We start from the raw sequence: 22,968 nt of genomic DNA on the forward strand, positions 1-22,968 counted from the left end.
TTTGTGATTAATAAAACAAGTCCAAATTCACAAGTTTTGTTGTTGATGATGCTAAATATGTACATAATAAACCACATGAAGTTAGTACATCAATTGAAGAAAATAGAAGGGGGTCACATTTTATGGCAGCACAGAAATATGCTAAAATATTCTGTATCCCTTACTAACTTTTTTGTTATTAATAAAATGAGTCCAAATGTACACATTTAGCTGTAAATGATACTAAAAGTGTACATAATAAACTACACAAAGTTACTACATAATTTGAGGGAAATAGAAGGGGGACGCATTTTATGGCAGCACAGAAATAGGCTGAAATATTATTTATCTCCTACTAACTTTTTTGTCATTAATAAAATACGTCCAAATTCACAAGTTGTGTACAATGCCAAGTCTGTACATATAATCCACATGATGTTAGTACATAGCTTGAGGAAAATAAACGTTTTCTGGCATAAAATGTGCGTCCTTTGTGATTTCAATACGTAAAAAGACACAAAAAGTGCGTTAATGCCAACACTGTATATACGTATATGTGTGTGTATGTGTGTATATATATATATATATATATATATATATATATATATATATATATATATATATATATATATATATATATATATATATATATGTGTGTATATATACTGTATATATATGTGTTTATGTAACTGTGTACATATATGTATGTGTATACATATATAATAGAGCTACAGCTATCGAATATTTTAGTAATCGAGTATTCTATCGAATATCCCAATCGATTAATCGAGTAATCGAATACATCATTTTATTTATTTATTTTTTTGTCCTTGTCCAGCTTCTCAGGCAAATCATATTGTGGATGTAGATGCCCCTGTACAAATTTACTTTACAAAAGAGAAGTGTGGGCTATTTCTCTTGTTGACTTATTTGTATTTTGACTTTATTAAATGGATTTATATTATTATTTGGTGCAGCCGGGCCGGAGCAATATTTTTGCTTAATTAAGGTTTAAATATACATGTTAAGATGTGCCCTCAATTATTGTGTTTGGCCTAATTGTCTTTTATTTCCTAAACGCCTGTTTTCATTATTGAAGGCTGACACGCACAGCTGAAATGCGTCCGTGGTTGATTGTGCCAATTTGTGTGTGCTAATAAAAACAGGTGCGCTCACAGCCTTATGTGCTGTGTGGTGTGACCGCATAAACAAAGTTCTTGTCTCTTGTATGTTTTTGATGATTATTATATGGTGCTGTTTAAATTGTGGTTTCTCCACGCACATCCGCTGAGCTGTTTTCAACCTGCCAACAATACATAAGCATTATAAAAAGACAAACCACTTAATAATGACGACAACAGTTTAACATTTTAAGAATGCAATACCGTTATTTGCATTCTTTGCATGCAAAATAGTAATCAATGTTCATTTTGCCATCATAACATGTTTGAGATGAAAACACATATATAAAATTAGTTCAAAATTAATATTCCCTGCAAGTTAAAATAAAACCATATTCTTAGTATCAAAAATAAAACAATAAGGACAGTTTTGATTATATCAAACATAAAAAGTGGATTAGGTAGTTCCTTTAATACTGCATTTGAAATGTGCAACCAGTGGTGAGTCACCACCAAGCAAAAACCGCGCATGCTCAGAAAAGTAGCGTCAGATTTACTGGCCGTCCGAGCACCCACTGGCAGAAATGTAGATCGGCGCCTATGCTATAGAGACTATAGTGGGTACAAGTGCAAGCTATCCAAGTAGCATGTGGTTGCATGACTTACGGTAAATAACCCGAATAACCTTGCACGAGTACTTTCGCATGGTTACTAATGAAAGGCTGATTGAACACGACAGCTCGTATAGCGTTGTTAGTTTTCAACACCTTTTGGCGGCATTTGATGGCTTGGCGGGATTGAGAGAACAAATTCTGGTTATCATAATGAATAACATTTATTTTACTAACACAACTTTTGCGTTTACATTTGATAATAGATGACTTACCTGGCCTCCGGACGTCCCTCAATCGGATGCTTTTTCGACAGGTGCTGCAGTATGGAACTTGTGCTATTGTGGTATGCCAGCTCACTTTGCAATGTTTGCATACGACTGCATTTCCTTCCATTTTAATGTGAAGTGTTCCCACACCTTAGACAACTTTTGTCGCTTCTTAATTCCCTCCTTTTGCTATGGCTCTTGTCCTCTGCTTTCTGCGGCGTCTGCCATTGCCAGTTATGTCGGCGAAAAAGTTTACTAAACTCAAGCGTATTTAAAAGAGCGGTGTTGTGCAGTGCAGGGGGCGTATGATCTGTGACGTAAACACTCTGTGCAATACCTGAACAGTCTGTGCGAAACATGAGCTTTGACTACTAAACGAGGCAAAATGCCGTAAACAATAAAAACACTTGACGCCTCGAGGCAGCGAAAATTCCTTGAGTATATTTTGTAATCGAATTACTCGAGTTACTCGAGGAATCGTTTCACCTCTAATATATATATATATATATATATATATATATATATATATATATATATATATATATATATATATATATATATATATATATATATAATTTATTTATTTATTTATTTTTCTACTTTCAATGCTAAAATATCTGTAGATCAATTTGAAATCTATCCGTTGACATAAAGTTTTATTTTTAAAAAAATGTTTGCTGCCCTTTTTTGTCAAATAAAACCCTGTTTTTTTACGGGAAAAACACACAATTTATAGTGTGTAATGTTAAAGTGGACAAAAATATTAAATATACTTGGTAAATAAAACCACTGCTTGTTTTTAATGAATACCTTCACCTACTATGCTACTTTATTTTAATGTTGGTCATTATGGTGGTACTTGGAGAGCCAATTCTGAGGTGGTACTTAGTGAATACAGTTTGAGAACCGCTGCTTTAGATCAAATTGAGATGTATCTGTCAATTATAAGTTTTTAATATTTTTGGAGCGATGACAGTTTTAAAGTAAAAAAAAAACAGCCTACATGGCAGCTATGTGTTATTAGTGTCAATATTGCAAACCTTTCTCATTACATGGCACCTGTTTGCCCATTCATTCCACTTTTTATTTGGTTTTTTTTTTGTAATATTTTTAAAATGTGTCGTTGGCCCTCAAAAAACGATGTGCAGGCTGCACTTTGGACACCCTTGGACTACAGCAAACATGAGTGCACCAACAATAGTTAGAAAAACGCATCCTGGATGTGCAAGGTCCCATTCAAGCTTGTTTGTGTACATACTTGCATTATTTCATGCACCATCATGACTAAAAAGTTGGTCTTTGTTTCCAAATGGTTTTATGGATGTTGTGTTGGGTATAGTCGAACCTCGGATTGAGGAGGAACAGTGTGGTTTTCGTCCTGGTAGTGGAACTGTGGACCAGCTCTATACTCTCGGCAGGGTCCTTGAGAGTGCATGGGAGTTTGCCCAACCAGTCTACATGTGCTTTGTGGACTTGGAGAAGGCATTTGACCGTGTCCCTCGGTAAAGTCCTGTGGGGAGTGCTCAGAGAGTATGGGGTATCGGACTGTCTGATTGTGGCGGTCCGATCCCTGTATGATCAGTGTCAGAACTTGGTCCGCATTGCCGGCAGTAAGTCGGATACGTTTCCAGTGAGGCTTGGACTCCGCCAAAGCTGCCCTTTGTCACCGATTCTGTTCATAACTTTTATGGACAGAATTTCTAGGCGCAGTCAGAGCGTTGAGGGTATCTGGTTTGGTGGCTGCAGGATTAGGTCTCTGCTTTTTGCAGATGATGAGATCCTGATGGCTTCATCTGGCCAGGATATTCAGCTCTCACTGGATCGGTTTGCAGCTGAGTGTGAAGCGACTGGGATGAGAATCAGCACCTCCAAGTCCGAGTCCATGGTTCTCGCCCGGAAAAGGGTGGAGTGCCATCTCCGGGTTGGGGAGGAGACCCTGCCCCAAGTGGAGGAGTTCAAGTACCTCATAGTCTTGTTTATGAGTGAGGGAAGAGTGGATCGTGAGATCAACAGGTGGATCGGTGCAACGTCTTCAGTAATGCGGACGCTGTATCGATCCGTTGTGGTGAAGAAGGAGCTGAGCCGGAAGGCAAAGCTCTCAATTTACCGGTCGATCTACGTTCCCAAACTCACCTATGGTCATGAGCTTTGGGTTGTGACCGAAAGGACAAGATCACGGGTACAAGCGGCCGAAATGAGTTTACTCCGCCGGGTGGCAGGGCTCTCACTTAGAGATAGGGTGAGAAGCTCTGTCATGCGGGAGGAGCTCAAAGTAAAGCTGTTGCTCCTCCACATGGAGAGGAGCCAGATGAGGTGGTTCGGGCATCTGGTCAGGATGCCACCCGAACACCTCCCTAGGGAGGTGTTTAGGGCATGTCCGACCGGCAGGAGGCCACGGGGAAGACCCAGGACACATTGGGAAGACTATGTCTCCCGGCTGGCTTGGGAACGCCTCAGCATCCCCCGAAAGGAGCTGGACAAAGTGGCTGGGGGGAGGAAAGTCTGGGCTTCTCTGCTTAGGCTGCTGCCCCTGCGCCCCGACCTCGGATAAGCGGAAGAAGATGGATGGACGGATGGGTATAGTTTAAACTTTTAAGTAGGGATGGGTACCAAATCCGGTACTTTTCTGGCACTGACCAAATCCTGCCGTTCCTACCGGTCTGCTGATTTATGTAAAATCCAATGGTGCCATGTTTCGGGTCCTGGTTTGTGCGTGACGTCACGCCCGGCTGCCGAGAATTCGGCACTTGCCGATCACTCGAGCAGCACTGAGAGCGGACTACCTCGAGGTAATGTTGCAATTTTCAATGCCAACAAAGAAACTGACTCAAAAAAACGCTCCGACGCAAGCCAAATAAGGCTCGACTTTTCCAGAAATGCGCTAGCTTGATGCTAATATATATTGGCGTTGCTATTGCCATGCTACTGATTAGCATTAGCGATTTTACATGGCAGTTCCTCCAAATTTAATGAAAATTACAACTAAGATGCACGGTACAATCGGACAGCTGGTGCGTAGTAAGTATTATATAGTGTTGTACAGTATATCTGTACTAGTATAGTACCGCAATGCTAATGAATCATGTTCGGTACTATACTGCATCTAAAAAGGAACCCCCCATCCTCTGACGGGCATGACGGCACGTCATCACGTCATGACATTGCTGGTTTTACGAGCAGAGGAGCATGTTCGTCAGCGCACACACACAGAGTACTTACAAGCAGACACAGCGTGTAGACAGAAGAGGGACAATGGACGCATTTTGGTGTAAAAAGTAAAGATAAAGGTGAAGTTATAACACTGAAACACCCTCAAGAAGAGGTGCTTTAAGACATGGCTAGCTAGTTAGCAGCTAACATCCATCCGCAGTCAGCATTGTTTTAGCTACTACTAAATCACTAACCCTGGCCTCCATAGCGACAAATAAAGTAAGTTTCTTACAATTACCTATGTCACAGGAGGTGGAATAGCAAAACATGCTTCACTACACACCGTAGCTCACCGGTGTCACAATGTAAACAAACGCCATGGGTGGATCTACACCTGACATCCACTGTAATGATACCAAGTACAAGAGCGGCAGCAGACTAATTAGGAGTCTTTCTTTACTTACTACTAAAAGAGAAGTTACCTAGTATGTTCACTATTTTATTTAAGGACTAAATTGCATTAAGAAACATAAGTTATGACATTTTTTTGTGGTCACCTTTATTTATAAAAGTATCAAAATACATTTTGGTTTCGGGACAACCTTAGTACAATACTTACAATATTAACTTTTTTAGGGCGCCACAGACAGCAACGACTGAACTGACCAACAGAACATAAACTATACACTACTGGAATGTAATTGCAACTTGGTGTCATACTTGCAAATGAGACTAAGAAACGTGATAATAAAACAAGATATAACAACTGCAGCAGTTATCATAATCAGCTCATTTTTAAAGGTTGCAGTAAAATTTTCGATTTTTTATGCAAACGAATCAATATTTATTAACACATACAAAAGTCCCGAAAATTGGTACTGTTCAGTACCGATATTGATTCCCAGGTATGGAAAACAGTATTGTTAAGGTTGTATGTACAAAACCCAAAAGCAGTGAAGTTGTCACGTTGTGTAAATGGTAAATAAAAAGAGAATACAATGATTTGCAAATCCTATTCAACTTATATTCAATTGAATAGACTGCAAAGACAAGATATTTCATGTTCACACTGAGAAACTTTTTTTTTTTGGCGAATAATCATGAACTTGGAATTTAATGGCAGCAACATATTGCAAAAAAAGTTGTCATAGTGGCCTTTCCTTTTAACAACACTCAGTAAAGGTTTGGGAACTGAGGAGACACATTTTTGAAGTGGAATTCTTTCCCATTCTTGCTTGATGTACAGCTTAAGTTGTTCAACAGTTTCCCTTCTGCTATTTTAGCCTTCATATTTCACCACACATTTTCAATGGGAGACAGGTCTGGACTACAGACAGGCCAGTCTAGTACCCGCACTCTTTTACTATGAAGCCACGCTGTTGTAACACGTGGCTTGGCATTGTCTTGCTGAAATAAGCAGGGGCGTCCATGATAACGTTGCTTGGATGGCAACATAAGTTGTTCCAAAACCTGTATGTACCTTTCAGCATTAATGGTGCCTTCACAAATGTGTCAGTTATCCATGCCTTGGGCACTAATACACCCCCATACCATCACAGATGCTGGCTTTTATACTTTGCGCCTAGAACAGTCCGGATGGTTCTTTTCCTCTTTGTTCCGGAGGACATGACATCTACAGTTTCCAAAAACAAATTGAAATGTGGACTCGTCAGACCACAGAACACTTTTTCACTATGTACCAGTCCATCTTAGATGAACTCGGGCCCAGCGAAGCCGGCGGCCTTTCTGGGTGTTGTTGATAAATGGCTTTCTCTTTGCATGGTAAAGTTTTAACTTACACTTAAAGATGTAGCGACCAACTGTAGTTACTGACAGTGGTTTTCTGAAGTGTTCCTGAGCCCGGGTGATATCCTTTACACACTGATGTCGCTTTTTGATGCAGTACCGCCTGAGGGCTCCAAGGTCACGGGCATTTCCGCTTACATGCAGTGATTTCTCCAGATTCTCTGAAGCTTTTGATGATATTACGGACTGTAGATGTGAAATCCCTAAATTCCTTGCAATAGCTGGTTAAGAAATGTTGTTCTTAAACAATTTGCTCAGGCATTTCAATCAATCAATCAATCAATCAATCAATGTTTATTTATATAGCCCTAAATCACAAGTGTCTCAAAGGGCTGTACAAGCCACAACGACATCCTCGGTGTCGAGTGGGTCTGACATAATATTGTGAAAGTGACACTCGCCCCATCCTTGTTTGTGAATGACTGAGCATTTCATGGAAGCTGCTTTCATACTCAATCATGGCACCCACCTGTTCCCAATTAGCCTGTTCACCTGTGGGATGTTCCAAATAAGTGTTTGATGAGCATTCATCAGCTTTCTGAGTCTTTTTTGCCACTCGTGCCAGCTTTTTTGGAACTTGTTGCAGGCATCAAATTCCAAATGAGCTAATGTTTGCAAAAAAGAATATGTTTTTCAGTTCGAACATTACATATCTTGTCATTGCAGTTTATTTAATTGAATATAAGTTGAAAAGGATTAGCAAATCATTGTATTCCGTTTTTATTTACCATTTACACAACGTGACAACTTCACTGCTTTTGTAGTTTGTTTTCAACTGCATCCAATGCTCACAGTGCTCACACAGGAAGCAGCTCTGGAATGACCAGACACTGATTAAATCCCGCCTAAAGTCTTGCTAATAGCTTTTTGCCGGAATAAGCAAAAGACATTTAGTGAATATGAGAAAATGAGGCTTGTGATTGCTTCAGAGGACATGTGATGCAGGCCGTGAGAGCCGCTCGCATCTAATTGGCGAGCGCGATAATAAGAAGTTAGTGTGGAGATTGTTCTGACAGTGTTTCTGTGAACAATAGGACGCAGCGTTGCATCATTCACTGCAAATGACATTTTTGGAACAAACCTCCATCTGCTCGCTGGCGATTTCTCTGTCAAATCCTGGAAAACGTCAGGGCAAAGAAAAGCGTGTAGAAAATGAGATATGATAGGCATTAATGAATGTATCCTCACTAGCCCGTAGAGCACCAATGGCCTGAGGGACACATGGTGCCCACACTCATAAAAACTATTAATATATGTTACTTGTTTTTCTTCAACACTTTGGATTGCTACTCAAACACAGTAAGCAAATGTGTACTGTGAAGGAGTGATGTGCCATACCACCAGTTTTCTATCCAATCTGATACAGAAGAAAATTCAGGCTGGTATCGGCGATACTGGATCGATACAGATGCTTTATGCGAATATGACCTCAGTGAAGATTGTTACTACCGATGTGAAATGTAACTTGTAGAATACTAGTCGACCGCCAACTTATTCAGATGTCGAAACATAATAAACCATCTCAGTGATCTTCTTAGCGGACAAACGTGTGTAGCATTATGCTAACCAATAATAAATAAGACAACCTTATTACTACTATTTTTTGTTTATGTTTATTTTTAACATGTATACAGTTATAATGTGATACTTGACATACCGATAACCAAATTAAATAATAATCCAGATGCAGGACATCCCTGTTTTACTCCTCTTTTTAACAAAAAAGGTTCTGAAATATGATTATTGGTTTTGACTGATGCCATGGGCCTTGTATAAAGCATCTTAATCCATTGTATAAAATTATCTCCAAATCCAAATTTACGTAATGTGCAAAACATAAATGACCAGTTTATGCGGCGGAATGCCTTCTCCGCATCAACAGTACATACTGCTGTGGGATAAGGGAGACTTCTAGCATAGTAAATAACATTAAACAATTTCCTTGTATTGTCTGAAGATTGTCGACCTTCCATGAAGCCAGTTTGGTCAGTATGAAATAATTTTCCTATTACATTTGATAATCGTGTGGGTAAGATTTTTGACAAGATTCAAAAGGATTGTCTATTCATTCAATACATAGGATTTCAGCAGGATCTACCCCAGTCTGCTGACATGCAAGCAGAGTAGTAGATTTTTGTAAAAAGCTTTTATAATTGTAAAGGACAATGTTTTATCAACTGTTTGCAATGATGTACATTTGTTTTAACTATTAAATGAACCAAAAATATGACTTATTTTATCTTTGTGAAAATACTGGACACAGTGTGTTGTCAAGTTTATGAGATGCGAGGCAAGTGTAAGCCACTATTGTTCTTTTTTATTTTAATGTCTGATGATAATGTCAATGAGGGATTGCATTGTTATGGTATTGCTGTGTATTGTTTTGTTGGATTGATTAATAAAAAAATAAAAAATAAATAATAAAAAAAAATTAATAAAAAAAAAAAAATCGATTTTTTAAAAATGAGAATCGATTCTGAATCGCACAACGTCAGAATCGCGATTCGAATTCGAATCAATTTCCCCCCCCACCCCTAATATATATATATATATACATATATATATACATATATATATATATATTATATGTGTGTGTGTGTGTGTGTGTATGTGTATATATATATGTATATATGTGTGTATGTATATATGTGTGTATGTATATATGTGTGTATGTGTATATTAGAGATGCGCGGATAGGCAATTATTTCATCCGCAACCGCATCACAAAAGTCGTCATCCACCCGCCATGCACCCGAACTAACCCATCCATCCATTTTCTACCGCTTATTCCCTTCGGGGTCGCGGGGGGCGCTGGAGCCTATCTCAGCTACACTCGGGCGGAAGGCGGGGTACACCCTGGACAAGTCGCCACCTCATCGCAGGGCCAACACAGATAGACAGACAACATTCACACTCACATTCACACACTAGGGCCAATTTAGTGTTGCCAATCAACCTATCCCCAGGTGCATGTCTTTGGAGGTGGGAGGAAGCCGGAGTACCCGGAGGGAACCCACGCAGTCACGGGGAGGACATACAAACTCCACACAGAAAGATCCGGAGGCCGGGATTGAACTCACGACTACTCAGGACCTTCGTATTGTGAGGCAGACGCACTAACCCCTCTTCCACCGTGCTGCCCATTTTATCAAAACCACAACCGCCCGCCACCCGGCCGTTATATATCAAATATAGACGATGCAAGGCATTGTCACGCTAAATTTCTTCCCCCTACAAACCCCCCCCCCATTTACTTCCGGGGCTGCGTCCAATAAAATCACAAAGTTGCCGGGGGTCCTTAACCGGCACACGACTGTCCTGTTTCGCCACCGAGCATCTAAAATCCGGCCCACAGGAAGTCCCAAGTTAAATTTTATTTTTGTATTTTTGTATTTTTTTTATTATTATTTTTTTAATCTTTCCTTTCTAATCCATTTTTTATCGCTTGTTACTCTCTGTGTCTCCTAGTCGCTCAGGCAAATCTTATTGTCTAAAAATGAATTTTCCCATCGATAACGTGACAATGTTAAATGTTGATGAACATCAATGTTAATTGATATTAAATGACAAAATGGATTATAAAGACAATGTATATATATATATATATATATATACATATATATATATATATATACATATATATATATATATATATATATATATATATATATATATATATATATATATATATACATATATATATATATATACACAGCCTGGCCCCTGGCCAAATTTTTTCAACCCAATACGGCCCCCAAGTCAAGAAGTTTGGGGACCCCTGCATTAGAGGCTAAGAGATATTAATGCGTGATAATATTATTTATCATTATTATAATATTATTGTCATTTCCATTAAGAAAGTGTTGACTATTATTGTTATTTTTTTCCCCTGGTCTTTAGTATTCCCTTTTGTAGTTTGTCGCGTACCACGTTAATTTCTTCCCCCTACAAAAACCTCCCACCCCATTTACTTCCGTGGTCATGTTTCCTCTTACGTCATTGACAGCGATCGATAGCACTTCGGCTTTGACTTCCCGTCGCTGGAAGGATACTTCGTCTTTGACAGCTGCTGGAATCTGAAGAAATCGATTGTTTTTTTTGTACAGGCGCGAAACAGCACAGTCGCGTGCGGGTTAAGGAACCCCGGCAACTTTGTGACTTTATTGGACGCAGCCCCGGAAGTAAATGGGGGGGGGGGGGGGGGGGGGGGGCTTTTGTAGGGGGGAAGAAATTTGGCGTGACAGCTGCAGCAGTGCCTGAAGAATAATTGCTCGTTTTTCGTATGTGGGTAACAACATTTAACTATGTATTTTTTTTTTCTGAATTGGTTCAACCGCCACCCACCCGAATCTATTTAAAATCTATTTTTTTCGTCATGCATCCGCCGACCCGCGGATTATCCGCGGACTCCGCGGTTGTGTCCGCAAACCGTGCATCTCTAGTGTATATATATATATATATATATATATATATATATATATATATATATATATATATATATATATATATATATATATATATATATATATATTAGGGGTGTGGGAAAAAATCGATTCGAATTCGAATCGCGATTCTCACGTTGTGCGATTCAGAATCGATTCTCATTTTTAAAAAATCGATTTTATTTATTTAAAAAATGTAATTTAATTTAATTTAATTTAATTTTTTTAATTAATCAATCCAACAAAACAATACACAGCAATACCATAACAATGCAATCCAATTCCAAAACCAAACCTGACCCAGCAACACTCAGAACTGCAATAAACAGAGCAATTGAGAGGAGACAATGAATATTATCAACAACAGTATCGATATTAGTTACAATTTCAACATAGCAGTGATTAAAAATCCCTCATTGACATTATCATTAGACATTTATAAAAATAAAAAAAAAGAACGATAGTGTCACAGTGGCTTACACTTGCATCGCATCTCATAAACTTGACAACACATTGTGTTCAATATTTTCACAAAGATAAAATAAGTCATATTTTTGGTTCATTTAATAGTTAAAACAAATTTACATTATTGCAATCAGTTGATAAAACATTGTCCTTTACAATTATAAAATCAATTTTGAATCGAATCGTGACCCCAAGAATCGATATTGAATCGAATCGTGGGACACCCAAAGATTCACAGCCCTAATATACACAGTATATATATACTGTATATTGTGGCAAATGCAAGAAACACAGCGTTGTTTCTTTGAGGTCTTTATTGTAAGACTGCCAACATAAGAATGCAAAAACAAACACAATATGCACTTTTATAGTGTGCCCAAGAAGGTACATAAAACCACACCCATTCTGCTGAGTGTGAGCATGGTCCTAGTGCCCGCCACACAGCCCCCCCCCACCCCCCCCCCCCCCCCCCGAACACCCAGACAGCAAGTTATGGGGAAAAAGAAAACCTGTCAGGGGGCCTCACTCGCCTGCCGTAACGGCTACAATGTCCATCCCGCGAAGCGGGTGTGCCTTGTGGAGCAGAACAAACATCAGGGTCCGGGGGAGGCGAAAGACATTCAACCCGAACAGATTTTGGGGGGCGACCTCGGCGGGGGACTTGGCCCGGCAGTATTTCTTCACCTGCAACACAATGCGCCGGTTTAAGTCTGTCCAGAGAAACGCATTCCCTGCGCCCGCCCATATCCAGCACAAAGTTTTTAGCACCCTAAATGGGCCATCGTAAGGCGGTTGGAGGGGCGAACGGTGGGCGTCGTGACGTACGAAGACAAAACGGGCAGATTTAAGCTCCGATGGCACAAACGACTTAGGGAAACAGTGGTGAATCGGGCCGGGGGCCAAGGACCCCCTCGACAAAAAGGGAAACGGTCGCGGGGTACAACCCTCAGGTAAAAATTCCCCCGGAACGCGGAGTGGCTGACCGAACACCAATTCAGCGGGGGCCGCTGCAAGATCCTCTTTAGGGGCTGAGCGCAACCCGAGCATAACCCAAGGTAAACGGTCAATCCAATTGCTATCAACGAGCGCCGCACGCAAAGCCGCCTTAAGTGACCGGTGAAAACGTTCACAGAAGCCGTTAGCTTGGGGATGGTAGGCTGTAGTACGGTGCACCTGCACACCCAAGGACTGGGCCAACGCTGACCAAAGCTCTGACACAAACTGGGATCCCCTGTCCGAGGTGATATCAGACGGCGTGCCAAAACGCGCAACCCAGGCTGACAGAAACGCGCGAGCAACGTCTACCGAGGCAGTGGAGGAAAGAGGAACCGCTTCCGGCCATCTGGTGGTACGATCTACCATCGTTAGCAAATGTGTATAACCCTGCGACGGAGGGAGGGGGCCAACTAAGTCTACATGCACGTGGTCAAACCGCCTGACTGGAATCGGAAATGGTTCGAGGGCCGCCTTTGTGTGCCGGTGGACCTTGGCGCGCTGACATGCCACGCATGCGGCTGCCCACTGCCTAACGTCCTTCCTAAGGCCAGGCCAAACAAACTTGGCACCAACCAACTTGACGGAAGCCCGAACGCCAGGGTGCGACAGGGAGTGTATTGTGTCAAAAACCTGGCGACGCCAGTCTACCGGAACAACCGGCCGAGGGCGGCCAGTGGAAACATCGCAGAGGAGGGCGGGACCGCCATCCTGAACTACCACCTCCTCGAGCACTAGCGCTGTACCGTCAGTTTTGAGTGCGCGGATGTCGGGGTCGTCGGGCTGGTCAGCGGCCATTCCCGAAAAATCTAAACCGAGCTGCACGGGGCACACGAGTACGCGTGAGAGACAGTCAGCCACAGAGTTGGCCTTACCGGCCACATGCTGAATGTCCGTAGTGAACTCAGAGATGGCCGACAAGTGACGCTGCTGACGGGCTGACCAAGGCTCTGTGACCTTTGACATGGCAAACGTCAGGGGTTTGTGGTCAACAAAAGCCGTGAAGGACCGACCTTCCAACAGAAAACGAAAATGGCGTGTTGCAAGATACAGTGCCAACAACTCTCGGTCAAATACACTGTACTTCCGCTCGTTATCTCGCAGTTTACGACTGAAGAACGCAAGGGGCTGCCATACATTCGCCACCCGCTGCTCAACTACAGCGCCCACGGCGACATCAGACGCGTCCGTTGTCAAAGCCACGGGCGCCGCGGAAACAGGGTGGGCGAGGAGAGCAGCCTCTGCGAGCGCGGATTTAGCCCTATGAAAAGCTTGGACTCGCTGAGGAGACCATTCGAGGGAATCGCTTGCATTTTTGTTCCGTAGGGCACCATAAAGAGGCTGCAGGAGGTGGGCAGCGCGAGGAAGGAACCGATTATAAAAATTAATCATGCCCGAAAATTCCTGCAGAGCTTTGACAGTGGAGGGACGAGGAAAATCTGCCACCACTTGCACTTTTGAAGGCAAAGGGATCGCACCCAGCGACGAAATACGGTGACCTAAAAAATCAATCTCTGACAGCCCAAACTGACATTTAGAAGGATTGACGATCAGGCCGTGCTCGTCAAGACGTGTGAACACCTGTGTTAGGTGTGACTGGTGCTCCTCGGCTGAAGGACTCGCCACCAAAATGTCGTCCAGATAAACAAACACAAAATTGAGGCCGCGCAAAACTGAGTCCATTAATCTCTGAAAGGTTTGTGCTGCCCCCTTCAGGCCAAAAGGCATACGCAGGAACTCAAAAAGCCCAAACGGGGTTATTACTGCGGTCTTGGGCACGTCCTCGGCGCGCACCGGCACCTGGTGATAACCACGAACTAAGTCTACCTTCGAGAAAATGGCGGCGCCAGCCAGGCGCGCCGAAAAGTCCTGGATGTGTGGAATAGGATAGCGGTCGTGCGTTGTGATGTTGTTAAGGCGGCGAAAATCCCCACAAGGCCGCCAGGAACCGTCTGACTTGGGCACCATGTGCAAGGGCGAGGCCCACGGGCTATTAGAACGCCTAACGATGCCTAAACGCTCCATAGTAGCAAACTCCTCTTTAGCAATGGTTGATTTAGCCGCGTCAAGACGGCGCGCGCGCAAAAACTGGCGGGCCCATCGTGGGAATGAAATGTTCGACACCGTGTTTATTGTCCGCGGTGGAAAAAGCGGGAGTGATTAATGACGGAAAATCCGCCAGCAAACGTTGAAAAACGTCACCAGATACCAAATAATTAGCGTGTGTTAACGGTCCAAGTCCCCCCGCCTTACATGTGAAAGTTGAAAAAGACACAGCATCAATCAATCGGCGGTTAGCAACATCAACAAGCAGTCCATTAGCACACAGAAAATCCGTGCCAATAATGGGAACCGTGATGGCGGCGATGATAAAGTCCCACTGGAATTTGCGTCCATGAAAGCACACAGTCACCAACCTGGAGCCGAAAGTGTCGATCGACGAGCCGTTGGCGGCATTCAGCAGCGGCCCGCAGCCACCTGTCGCCCTGTCCGCGTCCGTGGCCGGTAACAGGCTGACTTGCGAACCGGAGTCCACCAGGAAACGTCTCCTTGACGACGAGTCAGCGATGAAGAGCAGCTCACTTGCTTCGCCGGCGCCCACAGCTGCTACTGAACGCTGGCGTTGGACTTTCCCGGGGCCGTGAAGGAGCATGGAGGGACACACCGTCGAGCTTTGGCGCCAAAACGTTGATGGAAGAAGCACTGGCTCGCTTCGCGCCTTTTCCGGGTAGCGACTCCCGCCACCACTGCTGGGTCCGCGTTCTCCATCGTCTGCAGGGGGGGCGCTTCTACGCTCTGCACGGCAAACCGTCTGGAAGCCAGAATCACCCGGTCAGCTTCTTCAGCCAAGCCCCGGTAGTCGCCGGAGGCCAGTGAAGCGGAGTTAGCCAACACCGCACGGGCCGCAGGTGGTAGCTGCCGCAAGAAAAGATGCGGGAAAATGAACCCGCCCTCCTCGGAGCCCAGCAGCGACAGCATACTGTCCATCAGATCCAAGGCGGTGCTATCGCCCAAACCGGGCAGGGAAAGAAGTCTATCTGCCCTCTCAGCGTCAGTTAGAGTAAATCTCCGAAGCAGAAGATTCTTGAGTGCAGCGTACTTGCTGCGCTGTGGAGGCGTTCGCAACAGCTGCATGGCGCGGCGAGTGGTCGCCTGGTCGAGGGCTGTTACGACCAAGTAATACCGGGAGTCGTCGCCGGCGATTCCTCGCAGGTGGAAAAGTGCCTCGATGTGCTGGAACCATGATGCCGGGTCGCTCTGCCAGAACTCCGGAAGCTTTGTCCCCGCGGGGGTTGCAGGTTGCTGGAGTTGGGGCGACATGGCCGATGAAGACACCGCTTCCTCTTCTGCGTGAAACATTGTCGGGGTCACCAATGTGGCAAATGCAAGAAACACAGCGTTGTTTCTTTGAGGTCTTTATTGTAAGACTGCCAACATAAGAATGCACAAACAAACACAATATGCACTTTTATAGTGTGCCCAAGAAGGTACATAAAACCACACCCATTCTGCTGAGTGTGAGCATGGTCCTAGTGCCCGCCACAATATACAGGTATATATGTATGTATGTATGTATGTATGTATGAATGTATGTGTATATATATGTATGTATGTATGTGTATATACTGTATATATGTATATGTGTGTATATACAGTATGTATATATATATATATATCTATATATGTATATATATATATATATATATATATATATGTATATATATATATATATATATATATATATATATATATATATATATGTATGTATGTATGTATGTATGTATGTATGTATATATATATATATATATATATATATATATATATATGTATATATATATATATATATATATGTATATATATATATATATATATATATATATATGTATGTATATATATATATATATGTATGTATATGTATGTATATATATATATATGTATGTATATATATATATATATATGTATGTATGTATGTATGTATGTATATATATATATATATATATATATATATATATATATATACCTATAAACATATATAAATATATATATATATATGTGTATATATATATATATATATATATATATATATATATACCTATAAACATATATATATATATATATATATATATATATATATATATTAGGGCTGTAACTAACGATTAATTTGATAATCGATTGATCTGTCGATTATTACTTCGATTAATCAATTAATAATCGGATAAAAGAGACAAACTACATCTATCCTATCCAGTATTTTATTGGGAAAAAAACCAGCATACTGGCACCATACTTATTTTGATTATTGTTTCTCAGCTGTTTGTAAATGTTGCAGCTTATAAATAAAGTTTTATTAAAAAAAAAAAAATTCCGGTAAAAAAACAACAACCTCTGTGCATGCGCATAGCATAGATCCAACGAATCGATGACTAAATTAATCGGCAACTATTTTAATAATCGATTTAATCGATTAGTTGTTGCAGCCCTAATATATATCCTATAAACATACATACATATACATTCCACCTTCAAAACATTTCTCTTGATTAAGACAACAAAAGTATTTTTTTGTTTTTCTTTGGAAAAATTCCCCGTTTTCCTGAAATTTCAGGAATTCCAAAATACCAATTAAAATTCAAACTATTACTATGCCAACATTTTTCATATATATATATATATATATATATATATATATATATATATATATATATATATATATATATATATATATATATATATATATATATATATATATATATATATATATATATATGATAAATGGGTTGTACTTGTATAGCGCTTTTCTACCTTCAAGGTACTCAAAGCGCTTTGACAGTATTTCCACATTTACCCATTCACACACACATTCACACACTGATGGCGGGAGCTGCCATGCAAGGCGCTAACCAGCAGCCATCAGAGGCAAAGGGTGAAGTGTCTTGCCCAAGGACACAACGGACGTGAGTAGGAAGGTAGAAGGTGGGAATTGAACCCCAGTAACCAGCAACACTCCGATTGCTGGCCCAGCCACACTACCAACTTCGCCACGCCGTCGTATATATATATATATATATATATATATATATATATATATATATATATATATATATATATATATGTGTATATATGTACAGTATGTGTGTATATGTATATGTGTATATACAGTATATATATATATATATATATATATATATATATATATATATATATATATATATATATATATATATATATATATATATGTGTATATATGTACAGTATGTGTGTATATGTATATGTGTATATACAGTATATATATATATATATATATATATATATATATATATATATATATATATATATATATATATATATATATATATACCTATAAACATACATACATATACAAACCCCGTTTCCATATGAGTTGGGAAATTGTGTTAGATGTAAATATAAACGGAATACAATGATTTGCAAATCATTTTCAACCCATATTCAGTTGAATATGCTACAAAGACAACATATTTGATGTTCAAACTGATAAACTTTTTTTTTTTGCAAATAATCATTAACTTTAGAATTTGATGCCAGCAACACGTTACAAATAAGTTGGGAAAGTTGGCAATAAATACTGATAAAGTTTATCAACAACACCCTGTTAAAAGGAAAGGCCATGTAACACAGTGGTGAACATGCCCTTTCCCAACTACTTTGGCACGTGTTGCAGCCATGAAATTCTAAGTTAATTATTATTTGCAAAAAAAAAATAAAGTTTACGAGTTTGAACATCAAATATCTCGTCTTTGTAGTGCATTCAATTGAATATGGGTTGAAAAGGATTTGCAAATCATTGTGTTCCGTTTATATTTACATCTAACACAATTTCCCAACTCATATGGAAACGGGGTTTGTACATTCCACCTTCAAAACATTTCTCTTGACTAAGACAACAAAAGTATTTTTTTGTATTTCTTTGGAAAAATTCCCTGTTTTCTTGAAATTTCAGGAATTCCGAAATACCAATTAAAATTCAAACTACTACGCCAACATTTTTCATATATATATATATATATATATATATATATATATATATATCTATCTATCTATCTATCTATCTATCTATCTATCTATCTATCTATCTATCTATCTATCTATCTATCTATCTATCTATCTATCTATCTATCTATCTATCTATCTATCTATCTATCTATCTATCTATCTATCTATCTATCTATCTATCTATCTATCTATATATATATATATATATATATATATATATATATATATATATATATATATTACCTATATTTTCAAAAATTCCTATTTTCCCCCAAATTCCCAAATTTCTTGGAAATCCCCATTCAAATGAATGGATGTATTCATAGTGATACAATGCTCCAAATTTGAAAAACATTTTTTACCTTTCAACCATCAACCCACACTACTCTTCACATACAGTATATCGAAAGTAAAACATGTTGTGTTTTTCCCGGGATTTCCGGTAATTTTCTCCCCATTGACAAGGAAAGGGAAATATATAATCGACTGCATATCCCACATTTCTTATCCGATTTGAACCCTTCCACCATCCACACACTCCACTCACCCTGGACATTCAAACCAGCATGTTTCCTGCTTCCAAAAATTCCCTGATTCCCCCTTTAATGAATGGGCAATTTACAAACCTCTCTATATCCCACGTTTCTTATCCGATACGAACCCTTCCACCATCCACACACTCCACTCACCCTGGACATTCAAGCATTTCACTTCCACTCACGCGTATCGGCGGTTTGGTGGCTCGTGCACCAGTGGCAGGCTGTGCGTTTCCCACCTAGGCCTTCATTGATGTCAGACGTCAATGATTACCTCTCAAAATACCACATGATCATTGCTGGAGAAATACTATACAGAAACACATCAACAGTGTACAAAACAGGTTATTTTCTGGCGCATTTAAAAACCAATAAACCCGCATCAGCAATTAAAACATATCTTATCTGGTACTGTGAAAATTAAAATTGCAAAAAACATATTAAACGTGAAAAAATAAAATATTTGAACTCACAATTTGTAGCATCTATACGACGCCGTATAAGCCAGTAGTGCCGCTTGTGGTCGGCTTATTAGAGTGGAAATGGCGGGCATTTCCCCATTTCATCGCCGACATGGTCTCACAAGATGTAGTTTCTCTTGAAATATCCTTCTTGAGAATGGCCTTGCAAATATATATCTGCCACCTAATCAACCATTTGTTCTCCTTCTTTGTGGGTTAACACTTCCTGCTAAATTGCAACTTGTGATTGGATACTCACTTTGGAATGACAAGTGAGTATCCAATCACAGTCTCGTTAACATCAGGCTACTTGTGATCTGATTGGCTATCACAACTGTCTATCAACTGTATGTGTTCTCAAATTCATCTGCTAACGGTCCCGATGAGTAACCAATCACAGGACGTGTAAATGTCACCTTCAAGGTGAGGCCAGCTAGAAGGCCTTACTGACAACAACTGGTGATCTGATTGGCTACGGCAATTGTCTATCAACTGTATGTGCCCGTTCACTTACAGTGCACACACATTGTTGATTCTGAAGGCAGATTTGGTACAGCATGGCAACATAAGCTAGCTGAATTCTGGTTGGATACAAACTCTAAACTAAAAACAACAACACTTTAAGGAGCATAATATGACATGAAGACAATATGAATAATTTTAATATTTAGGGAAAGTGCACAAAAAATACTTTTATCTTTAACTATGATCATGATTTCTGGTTATATTAGGCCAGCAGAGGCACACCACTGTCGCACACATAGGGCTTCACACGCACTTCCTAAAATAATTGCAAATTCTAGTTTCTACTACATTCTCTTCTTAGTATTTTTCCAACTACAGTTTTTGTGTTTGGAAGCACGTCAATGAAGCGTTTGGTGTGTAGACGCGTGTGTGTAGACGCGTGTGTGTGTGTGTGTGTGTGTGTGTGTGTGTGTGTGTGTGTGTGTGTGTGTGTGTGTGTGTGTGTGTGTGTGTGTGTGTGTGTGTGTGTGTGTGTGTGTGTGTGTGTGTGCGTGCGTGCGTGCGTGTGTGTGTATTACAAAGGTCTTCATGTTGGGTGTCGAGCTTCAATCGCACCTTCTCAGATCCTTACATGGAATATAATCCCTCAAATCATAAATCCTACAAAGCAGTGCTGGTTAATGGAGCCCCTTTTCTCCCCCCCCCCCCCCCCCTTCAAACCAAGAGGAACTGTGACAGTGGTCTCAGGGGAGATGGTTTGCCTCCATTGATATAATGAATGGTGTGCATTTTCAGCCTCTTTAGTGCGCTAATTGCCGTTTTTAACAGCCATCAATGGAAGACGTACAGTGGAATGATGGAAGACATTAATGGAGCAAATATACTTGATGTTAACAAGAATGGTGGCGCATTTTGTTAATTATCTAAGGTGCTATAATAACTTTTTACGTGGAGTCAGTGAAATGTGTAATTCCTTCTTGAACCACACTTTCTTTTGCACCACTTTATTCACCACTTTGATTGTATTTTGACTTTGATGGGAGCCATGTAAAACTGTTGAACTCTCTTACTTCAACCTTTTTTTCCCATTCTTTCCTGTTCTTTTGTTTCCTGTTGACCCATATTTGTGGCTGATAATCACTCTTCTTCTTGTGGTACAGGCTGGAAGATCAGACAAAGAAGCTTCACAAGGACATGAAGAAAAGCACAGAGGCTGATTTAGGTTTGTTTCCACCATGGATGGCTCCTTGTTGGCTCACTTGATGTTGATTGGCAGCTTTTCAAGGCTGGTTTGTTCACATCTCTCACACAGTCAACAGTTGGGATGAAAGGCGCTTTACACAAAACTGTTTTTTAAATTTATTCACACAGCAGCAGAGTAAAAGGCTTTTTAAAAAAAGCACAGTGGAACCTCCATTTACAAACTTGATTGGTTCTAGAACAGGGTTCAAAAATAGAAAAGTTTGTATATTAAAGCAAATTTCTCCACAAGAAACAATGTAAAGATGAATAATGGCTTGCAGCAAACAGTGACAACCTTTTAACACGATATATAGTGCTGTACCAAGGGTGTCCAAACTTTATCCATTGAGGGGCGCACACTGAAAATTCAAAGCATGCGCGGGCCATTTTGATATTTTTCATTTTCAAAACCACTACAATATCGGACGGGCGGTAAATCTGACGCTACTTTTCTGAGCATGTGCGGTTTTTACTTAGTGGTGAGAAAGAATTTGCCATCAATCCCACGTGGGTGCTCTGCATTTTCCGTGGGTTCTCGGGCCCATTTGTCAACAAATGTGTGAGCAAATTGTTGAACCTTTCTCAACCAGCTATTGCAAGGAATTTAGGGATTTCACCATCTACGGTCCGTAATATCATCAAAGGGTTCAGAGAATCTGGAGAAATCACTGCACGTAAGCAGCTAAGCCTGTGACCTTCGATCCCTCAGGCTGTACTGCATCAACAAGCGACATCAGTGTGTAAAGGATATCACCACATGGGCTCAGGAACACTTCAGAAACCCACTGTCAGTAACTACAGTTGGTCGCTACATCTGTAAGTGCAAGTTAAAACTCTCCTATGCAAGGCGAAAACCGTTTATCAACAACACCCAGAAATGCCGTCGGCTTCGCTGGGCCTGAGCTCATCTAAGATGGACTGATACAAAGTGGAAAAGTGTTCTGTGGTCTGATGAGTTCACATTTCAAATTGTTTTTGGAAACTGTGGACGTCGTGTCCTCCGGACCAAAGAGGAAAAGAACCATCCGGATTGTTATAGGCACAAAGTTGAAAAGCCAGCATCTGTGATGGTATGGGGGTGTATTAGTGCCCAAGACATGGGTAACTTACACATCTGTGAAGGCGCCATTAATGCTGAAAGGTACATACAGGTTTGGAGCAACATATGTTGCCATCCAAGCAACGTTACCATGGAAGCCCCTGCTTATTTCAGCAAGACAATGCCAAGCCACGTGTTACATCAACGTGGCTTCATAGTAAAACAGTGCAGGTACTGGACTGGCCTGCCTGTAGTCCAGACCTGTCTCCTCAGTTCCCAAACGTTTACTGAGTGTTGTTAAAAGGAAAGGCCATGTAACATAGTGGTGAACATGCCCTTTCCCAACTACTTTGGCA

General features: G+C 40.6%; 1 protein-coding gene across 4 annotated transcripts in view; it reads left to right on the forward strand.

Moving 5' to 3' along the window:
- bin3 (bridging integrator 3) overlaps positions 1-22,968 on the forward strand; it is a 455,445-nt gene that overhangs the window by 339,580 nt on the left and 92,897 nt on the right. For 2 of the 4 annotated variants that reach the window (XM_062049500.1, XM_062049502.1), the window contains one exon: positions 21,492-21,553. The exons of the other annotated variants lie outside the window; for them this stretch is intronic. In XM_062049500.1, the coding sequence (XP_061905484.1) occupies positions 21,492-21,553 (62 nt within the window). The remainder of the gene's footprint in view (positions 1-21,491; positions 21,554-22,968) is intronic. 4 annotated transcript variants of the gene reach the window in all.

The sequence above is a fragment of the Entelurus aequoreus genome, linkage group LG06 (assembly GCF_033978785.1).
Source record: "Entelurus aequoreus isolate RoL-2023_Sb linkage group LG06, RoL_Eaeq_v1.1, whole genome shotgun sequence".
NCBI lineage: Eukaryota > Metazoa > Chordata > Actinopteri > Syngnathiformes > Syngnathidae > Entelurus > Entelurus aequoreus.